The 9,546-nt window shown below is 45.9% G+C and overlaps 1 protein-coding gene across 1 annotated transcript in view; it reads right to left on the bottom strand.

Annotated features, from left to right (window-relative positions):
- Positions 1-25: 25 nt before the first annotated feature.
- Positions 26-9,546, bottom strand: part of LOC130106893 (bactericidal permeability-increasing protein-like) — a 46,518-nt gene continuing 36,997 nt past the window's right edge. The window contains exons 11-18 of the mRNA XM_056273201.1: positions 4,361-4,537; positions 4,208-4,267; positions 3,952-4,119; positions 1,497-1,564; positions 1,347-1,389; positions 1,175-1,238; positions 868-944; positions 26-670 (exon numbers count right to left, since the gene is read on the bottom strand). Of these exons, the coding sequence (XP_056129176.1) occupies positions 629-670; positions 868-944; positions 1,175-1,238; positions 1,347-1,389; positions 1,497-1,564; positions 3,952-4,119; positions 4,208-4,267; positions 4,361-4,537 (699 nt within the window). The 3' untranslated portion in view covers positions 26-628. The remainder of the gene's footprint in view (positions 671-867; positions 945-1,174; positions 1,239-1,346; positions 1,390-1,496; positions 1,565-3,951; positions 4,120-4,207; positions 4,268-4,360; positions 4,538-9,546) is intronic.

Here is a 9,546-nt window from a genome sequence, read left to right as displayed (position 1 = left end):
AAAACAAACTAATGCAGTGGGATTGAAAGACAGCAAAAAATATGTTTTTGTGAAAACTCAAGTGAACAATAAAGCTTAAAGTGAACAACACTGATTGTTGTACTCTGTTCAGTGAACAGAGTACAACAATCAGTATGAGTTGTCTTTGTAAAGATGACTCACAGGGTTGGTCGTTACTGAATGAAGACGTGGACAACACACAAACTCATACAGTTATGTCTGTTATTGCCATGGTAGTATAATAAATATTAGGAAAATTCTCTGCATGTGGCAATTTAAATGAGAAAAATGAAAATCAGTGTGTACTTCAAGAAACGACAAAATGGGAAAAAAATAGAAATACAGGAAGAAAACAAGTGTAGAGGAGTCTCCAGGTTGAAAGACAACCTGGAGTTTTGATTTTTTTCACGCTTGCATTCGAAGTAATAAGTTTATCTCTACAGCTCTTGCTTTGCGTGTATGCTGTATTGTTCTTCCAAGTGTGTGTGTGTATGTGTGTGTGTATGTGTGTGTGAGTGGGGGCAGTGTTTGGTATTGGAAGGCTTGTGTGCAGAGGTAATTTAAGTGTGCCATGATGATTGATCTGCACTGTTGGGAAAATGAAGCATGTAGTTTTGAGAAATTCCACTCATCCTCTAAACTGCAAATCTGTCCCAACCAGAACGTAGCCCTGCAGAGAAAGTGAAGCAGTTAAAAACAGGATGAAGACTATTCGTTTTGTTGACCATTGTGACTATAGAAATGTTGTTCACCAATATTGAGGTGTTGTATTTTCCCTTACAAACCCTATTGGTTTAATTGAAAGGCAGCAGTTTCAGTAATATGCCAACACTTTTGAGTATTTCAAATAAAGAATGAGTGTCTGACCTTCAGGATCTGAAGCTTAGTGTTCACAAGACTCATCTTTCCAAGGGAAGGAAGAGGATATCCCTTCTCAAGGTGAGCTATGAAAGACATTAATTACACAGTTTTATAATAACCTAAGAGAGTAATGAACTCGGTTTAGACTTTTAAATGGCATTTCTCAAGAACCCTCTGCTCTTATTAGTATGCAGGGGAAAGAGACAGGAAATGTGAAGAGGTCATGGACCAGCCTGACAGCGTCGTGCATGGCATGCTCTTGGTATGGAAGGGTCTCTTCACGTGTGAACCGATGAATAGAATAGGACCTCACCGTTGACCATGGGGATCACTGCCACTTTTAGAATCATTGAGAAGATACTGTCAAGGAATCTGACCTGTTGGGTGAAGCTGGTTTATTTGTAATTGTTTAAGATGATGTGAGTTAAGATGAGCTCAGATTTATCCTCTTACTGAACATTATAAAGTTTATTTTAGAGTCTTACCTCAAAATCTCCCACATAACTAGTCTCCAGCGTCATACCCATCCTATGCAAAATAGCCAAATATTAGATTGTGACGGTTGTGCCTTTTGAAAGACCTACCTAACCTTTTCTGCTCTGTGAACAGTTTTTTTTTATTTTTTTATAACTCACTTGTTCAGGGTGACATCTCCAGCCAGCTTTGTCCCAGTCACATACACCTGAGCACTGACACTCGCCTCCTATGTAGAAAACACAGCAAGCATGAAGACAATGTATTGATATTGTGGGTTATGTTGGTGAATCTAACCTCCATCACTTTTAATGTATGCCAATTTTCTGTCTGAAAGGTGACAGATGCAATCTTAGCTGTTAACTCAGTCCTTATTTACAGAGTAGCGTGCAGTGTGGACACAATATTAATATGCTAATATATGCAGGTTAAGTGGAGTTCACACTAAAGGTGAGGTGAAATTGCTGATGTCTCTGGCATAGTATATTTTACTTATCATGCAGCATTGTGGGTAGTTTTTAACTATAAACTTCCACTTAATGTTATTCGATTGACAATTTCTGTGGGTGGACGTCATTTGCCTGATAACTCTTGCCAGTCACATGATGTGCAGTATGTGATCCCGGGGTTCCTAAACTTTTCATGGTGTGACCCACCTGTGGAAATACATTTTGGCCTGGGAGCCACCAAATATTTTGTGCATTAAGCAATTAATTCTCATCACCTGCCAAAAAGCAAGAATTAACCTAGCCTTTCCATTATCCAAACCACTTATCCTACTCAGGGTTGCGGGAGGTTGGAGCATATCCCAGCAGTCATTGGGCAGCAGGTGGGGAGATACCCTGGACAGGCCACCAGTCCATCACAGGGCCGAGAGACACACACACACACACACACACACACACACACACACACACACACACACACACACACACACACACACACACACACACAAACACACACATACATTCACACCTAGGGACAGTTTAGTTTGGCTGATTCACCTGACCTACACTCACTGGCCACTTTATTAGGTACACCTTGCTAGTACCGGGTTGGACCCCCTTTTGCCTTCAGAACTGCCTTAATCCTTCGTGGCATAGATTCAACAAGGTACTGGAAACATTCCTCAGAGAGTTTGGTCCATATTGACGTGATAGCATCACGCAGTTGCTGCAGATTTGTCGGCTGCACATCCATGATGCGAATCTCCCAGTCCACCACATCCCAAAGGTGCTCTATTGGATTGAGATCTGGTGACTGTGGAGGCCATTTGAGTACAGTGAACTCATTGTCATGTTCAAGAAACCAGTCTGAGATGATTCGAGCTTTATGACATGGCGCGTTATCCTGCTGGAAGTAGCCATCAGAAGATGGGAACACTGCGGTCATAAAGGGATGGACATGGTCAGCAACAATACTCAGGTAGGCTGTGGCGTTGACACGATGCTCAATTGGTACTAAGGGGCCCAAAGTGTGCCAAGAAAATATCCCCCACACCATTACACCACCACCAGCAGCCTGAACCGTTGATACAAGGCAGGATGGATCCATGCTTTCATGTTGTTGACGCCAAATTCTGACCCTACCATCCGAATGTCGCAGCAGAAATCGAGACTCATCAGACCAGGCAACGTTTTTCCAATCTTCTATTGTCCAATTTTGGTGAGCCTGTGCGAATTGTAGCCTCAGTTTCCTGTTCTTAGCTGACAGGAGTGGCACCCGGTGTGGTCTTCTGCTGCTGTAGCCCATCTGCCTCAAGGTTCGTCGTGTAGTGCGTTCAGAGATGCTCTTCTGCATACCTCGGTTGTAATGAGTGGTTATTTGAGTTACTGTTGCCTTTCTATCAGCTCGAACCAGTCTGGCCATTCTCCTCTGACCTCTGGCATCAACAAGGCATTTTCGCCCACAGAACTGCCGCTCACTGGATATTTTCTCTTTTTCGGACCATTCTCTGTAAACCCTAGAGATGGTTGTGCGTGAAAATCCCAGTAGATCAGCAGTTTCTGAAATACTCAGACCAGCCTGTCTGGCACCAACGACCATGCCACGTTCAAAGTCACTTAAATCACTTTTCTTCCCCATTCTGATGCTCGGTTTGAACTGCAGCAGATCGTCTTGACCATGTCTACATGCCTAAATGCATTGAGTTGCTGCCATGTGATTGGCTGATTAGAAATTTGCGTTAACGAGCAGTTGGACAGGTGTGCCTAATAAAGTGGCCGGTGAGTGTATATGTCTTTGACTGTGGGAGGGAACCGGAGCACCTGGAGGAAACCCACACAGACACGGGGAGAACATGCAAACGCCACACAGAGGACAACCTGGGATGACCCCCAAGGTTGGAATACCCTGGGGCTCGAACCCAGGACTTTCTTGCTGTGAGGTGACTGCGCTAAGCACTGTGCCACCGTGCCGCCTCAAGAATTAAACATCCTCTCTATATTTTTCATCAATACAGTATTCCTTTTTAGCCTTTCATCATGGGCTACTAATGATCAAATGAAAAAGACTAGGCATATCAACATCAAACATTATTCTACATGTTTATTGTGGGCATCATGCCCACCCACTTGGCTCACGACCCATAATTTGAAAACCAGTGATGTAAACTACCATGTTTAGGACAAAGAGAGGGGAAAGTGTGGCATTGAGCTGGATGGCGTAGGCTGTCACTGTGCCAGTGGCCTGTAGGGTCACGTTGTTGGGTTCAAAGGTTATGATAGGGTCCTTGACCGTCTTGGCCAACAGCTTCATCATCAGAGCAGGAAAACGCTTAGCAATCTGAAAGCACACCAAGATACCCACTCATAAACATGGCATGAGGGTTGACACTTGTCAGGTTAATGAATGGGAACCTGTATGCCATCACCTCTGGAATGAAAGCCCCAAATGTTCTGGTGTTCAGCCGGATGGGAGAGCTCGGGGGAATCTGTTGGGCCAGAGCCAAAAAGTCACGAGCTCAAGTAGACCAGTGTTTCATCATAAAAGTACCATTATTGGGGATTATAAGAGTGTATCTCACCATGTCGTCTGTGATGTACAGGCTGATAGCTCCTGCTCTGTTGTAAACAAAACCTGCAGAGTTGGCAGTGAAGGCAGACACCCCAGCATACAGCATGTTATTGACCTGAGGAGGGAGGGAGAAACGCATGGCGGAGAATGGAGGTTCCTGATGCTGCCCGATGCGGTAAAATTCTCCCTAAAACATAGGAGGATATGAACAGAGACAAACAGTCACACAGACAATTGGTGAGTGATACATGTAACCGGGGTGATAATAACAGACTCAGGACACAGAACTTTATCTTCTCTGGTAGTCTTTTTATCGGCAGACGATCTGGTAAAACATGTACATGTCTGATGTTACTTCACAAGACATTGAACTGCATCCATGCTTTCTCCTGCAATGACGTGCTTTCTACTCCATATCTTTCAAAAAGACTTTTAAACATGTAGCACAGGGGCGTCCAGATAGCGTAGCAGTCTATTCCGTTGCCTACCAACATGAGGATTGCCGGTTCGAATCCTCGTGTTACCTCCAGCCTGGTCAGGCATCCCTATAGACACAATTTCCAATTTACCATTCATCTCCAAAATCCTTGAGAGGGTAGTTGCATCTCAACTCCAGATATACCTTGATAACAATAATCTCTTTGAACAATTCCAATCTGGTTTTCGCTCCAAACATAGCACGGAAACAGTCCTGGTTATGATCACTATTGACCTCCTTTGTGCAGCTGACTTGGGTCTACTCTCTATCCTCATCCTTTTTAACCTCACCGCAGCCTTTGATACTATATCCCATCAGCTCCTCATGGATCATCTGACTAGTACTGGAGTTGGGGGCACTGTGTATCAGTGGTTTGCTTCCTATCTTACAGACAGGACACATTTTTTTTCCTCAAGATCTTTTTATTGGCTTTTAAACAACAATCAATACTTACACAAAGATTTTAAAACAAGTGCATGATATATGTCAGATTTACATGATATAAAAATGATATAGGAACATGATCATGTATCCCCAATCACCCCCCCCCCCCACACACACACACATACCACTAACCCCATCTGTAAGCTGAGATGCGCTATGTAAGAGGGAATATTTCGTCCCTGGAGTGAAACAGGAAAGTGCTGGAAGTCGGGTTTAGGATTTAGAAAAGAGAGAGCAATAGATAAGTCAGTAAATAGAAGACGGGGGGTTTAGAAACTGGTAGACCTTCACAGATTATATTACTGACATATAAATCAACAAAAGCAAAATTCAGAAGCGAATGGGGCAATAATTCTTTAGTTTGGCTAGAGATTCTTAAAGTATTCCAGGAAAGCTCCCCACACCTTTTGAAACTTGTCCTTGGAGTTACAGACTGAGTAGCGGATCTTTTCGAGATTTAGACAGGGCACAATATCGTTCAGCCACTGAGCGTGGACTGGCGGGGCAGCATCCTTTCATCTCAGCAATATTGCATGCCTGGCCAACAGAGAAGCGAAGGACAATATGCGACGTTTGGATGGGGTCAGGTGTACGTCATCCTTGCCAGTGGTGCCAAACAGGGTGACCAGAGGGTTAGGTTCTAGTTTAAAATTGAGGGTTAGGGATAAGGTTTGGAAGACATCTTTCCAGTATTTTTCGAGTCTAGGATGTAATGATCTGTGCCCTCTGGCTATGTTAACTTATAACATTAATAAAGCAAGGACGACTTCTCTCGTGCTGGGTGTTTATTCATCGACCGGATTCCGACTGACGTTGTTACGTACATCACGTGACTTTGTTGTGGCGCTACGGAAAGCCGTAAGGGACATTAGCAAATCAAATATTACTAGCAAATATTACATCTCCCTTTTTCTGAAAAGTGCTGCTTTCTCTGCAGAGATACAGATCACATTGAGCACGTTTATAAGCGAATACAATCTTAATAAGAAAGAATATGAAAGTGGAACTCATATAACTGGACTGCAACAAAGTAGTGTAAAACATTTCCTTCACTGTCTAAATGTGACACCATAATAACATTTCATCTTTTTTTTTTCATTTCATTACTGGTAACTGCAAACAGCAGGTAGGTACATAAGGTAAGTGAACGCTGTAAATATTTCTTTTCAAAACATAGCAGGTATAGTACAGGTTGGTGTAAAATTCTCTCTTTTTTTTTTAACATTCATAAGTCAAGGATTTGTCTTGGTTTGATCGTGCGACCTGACCTCGTGGTGTAACCAGGCTGTGTGTCTGGTTGTCGCTGATTGTTCGTGTCTGGAGGTTCAGCATGCTCTTGCTGATGGGCTTGTGTGTTGTTGTTAGCGCTGGTAACAGTCTGCTGTGAAGTGTGTGTGTGTGTAGTGTGAGTGTTCACTCTGCTTTGTCGCAGGTGTTGACGGTTGCGTTGGTAGATCTGACCTTCTTTGGTTTGGATGTGGTAGCTCCTCTCTGTGTTCGCTGGTCTTTCCACAGTTGCAGGTCTCCAGGATCCATCCTCCTGCCGGAAGCGGATTGGTGTGCCTGCGGGCAGGTGGGGCAGAGGTTTGGCTGTTCGGTTGTAGTATGCCTGCTGGCGCTGTTGACATACCTCTCTCCTTTTGTGAACATCCTCCTGACTGGCGATCTGTGGCTGCAGGTGTTTTGCTGTTGATGGGAGAATGGACCGCAGCCTCCGACTCATCAGTAGCTGTGCCGGTGATTTCAGGTTGTCCACCGGTGTGTTGCGATACTCCAGTAAGCTCATGTAGGGGTCTTTGTTCTCAGCTTTGGCTTTGTCCAGGATGCGTTTGGCCGTCTGGACAGTCTTCTCGGAGAGGCCGTTGCTCTGTGGGTAGTGGGGGCTTGTGGTGGTGTGTGAGAAACCCCATGTCTGTGAGAAGTTGCGGAACTCACCAGAGCTGTAGCACGGACCGTTGTCGCTGATGATAGTCTCGGGGATTCCGTGTCGAGCCATTGCTGCTTTCAGCTTCATGATGACGGCAGATGAGGTGCAGCTGTAAAGTCTTTCTAGCTCGAAGAATCTGGAGTAGTAGTCCACAGTGACTATGAAGTCCTGTGAGTTCCATGTGAATAGGTCTGTGCCTATCACTTGCCACGGCCGCTCGGGTATGGCGTGTGACATCATTGGTTCCTTTGCATTTGCGCTGCGCCGTTCTTGGCATATGCTGCAGTCTGCTACCGCATCCTCGATCTGTTTCCCCATGCCAGGCCAGAACAGTAAGTCTCTTGCTCGGCATTTGCTTTTTTCCACGCCAAGGTGGCTGGCATGGATGCGCTGTATCATGTCCTTGCGAAGCTTTTGGGGGACAATGATTCTCTCACCTTTGAACAGGATACCGTCCATTTCTGAGATTTCTGCTCTGTGGTTCCAGTATTCCTGGATGCTGGGCGGGCACTTTTTCTTTGTGTCTGGCCAGCCAGTGAGTGTGGCTCGTCTGAGTGCGGTGAGCTGTGGATCTTGCGCTGTTTCCTGCTTGATTTCTGTGAGTCTTGTGTCGCTCACAGGGATGTTGCTGAGGACTGTGTGCACTTGGGCCTCCATCCCTTCCTGTAGGTCACTGTCGTGGTGTTCTATTGACTTGCGTGACAGTGTGTCGGCCACCGGTATGTCCTTACCGGGGCGGTGGATGATTTGGATGTCGTATTTTTGGAGCGCCAGGATCATCCGTTGCAGCCGGGGTGGTGCTGCTGCCAGTGGCTTTTTTAGTATTGCCTCCAGAGGCTTGTGGTCTGACTCCACAATCACTTTTCGTCCATACATGTACTCGTGGAACCTCTTGCAGCCGAAGACCACAGCGTAGAGCTCCTTCTCTATCTGTGCGTAGTTTTCTTCAGTGCTGTTGAGTGACTTGGACGCATAGGCAATTGGTTTGCCATCTTGGAGCATGACAGCCCCAAGGCCACTTTTGGATGCATCCACTTGGAGTCGCAGCTCTTTCTGCGGGTCGAAATATGAGAGTACTGGACCTGGGTGCTGTGTAATGAGATTCTTCATCTCTTGGAACGCCTTGTCGTGGACTGCATCCCACACAAACTCACTGTCCTGTTTCAGAAGCTGTCTGAGGGGTGAGTTTATCTGTGAGAGGTGTGGAGCAAATCTGGCGAGGTAGTTGATCATGCCGAGGACTGTCTCCAGCTCTGCTTTGTTCTGTGGGGGTTGCATGTCCTTGACCGCCTTCACCTTGTGTGGGTCTGGTTTGATGCCTTCGTGTGAGAGCGTGTGGCCGAAGTAGCTTACCTCGGACACGCATATGTGACACTTGTCGGGGTTGAGCCGCACCCCTCGCTCCCTTGTGCGCTTCAGCATCGCTCTGAGACGCTGGTCATGTTCCTCTTTAGTCTTGCCGAACACTAGTATATCGTCCACTATGGCCGTCACACCGTCCAATCCTTCATATGTTTCATCCACGCGTCTCTGGAACTCGTCTTGAGCGGACACGATTCCGAATGGCAGTCTGAGGAAACGATACCTGCCAAACACTGTGTTAAATGTCGTCAACATTGAGGATTCAGTGCTCAGTTTGATGGCCCAATAGCCTGACCGCGCGTCTAACACGCTAAAGTACTCAGCTCCAGCAAGCTTTGTGGTGGCGTCCTCCAGCGTGGGGAGGGGGTAGTGAGGTCGTTGTATCACTTTGTTAAGAGCTCTGGGGTCTAAACACACTCTAAGTTTGCCTGTCTTTGGCTTCTCAACAACGACGAGTGCGTTCACCCATTCTGTGGGTTCTGTTACCTTACAGATTATGCCGCCTTTTTCCATGCTGTCAAGCTCGTCCCTCAGTTTGCTGCGTAGGGCGATGGGGATTCTGCGTGGCGGGCAGACGACCGGCGTTGCATCTGGTGTGACGCGGAAGGTGCACTCGCCTGGGAACTCTCCTATTCCTTGGAAAACATCTGCATACTCATCCATTATGCTCTGTGATGTGACATTGTTTTCCTCGCTCACAGCCATCACTATTTTTACCAAGTTTAGGTCACGGCATGTTTTCATTGCCATGACTGGTGGGGCGTTTGTGTCAATGACGTAAAAGTCCAGCATAATTGCATTGTCTCTGTACTTACATTTGAGTTTGCATGTGCCTTTCACGCTCAGCGCGCCTCCTCCATATTCAGTGAGTCTGTGTATTGCTGGTTTCAGTGTCACATTTTTGAACAGCGCCTGGAACAGGTTGGTGGGAATAGTATTGGCCTGTGCCCCAGTGTCTAGTTTAAACTTTACCTTCTGTGGAGGT

Source organism: Lampris incognitus, chromosome 2 (genome assembly GCF_029633865.1).
Source record: "Lampris incognitus isolate fLamInc1 chromosome 2, fLamInc1.hap2, whole genome shotgun sequence".
In the NCBI taxonomy this organism is placed as follows: domain Eukaryota; kingdom Metazoa; phylum Chordata; class Actinopteri; order Lampriformes; family Lampridae; genus Lampris; species Lampris incognitus.
Note: the sequence above shows the minus strand (reverse complement) of the source record. Positions and strands in the feature narration are given on the sequence as shown.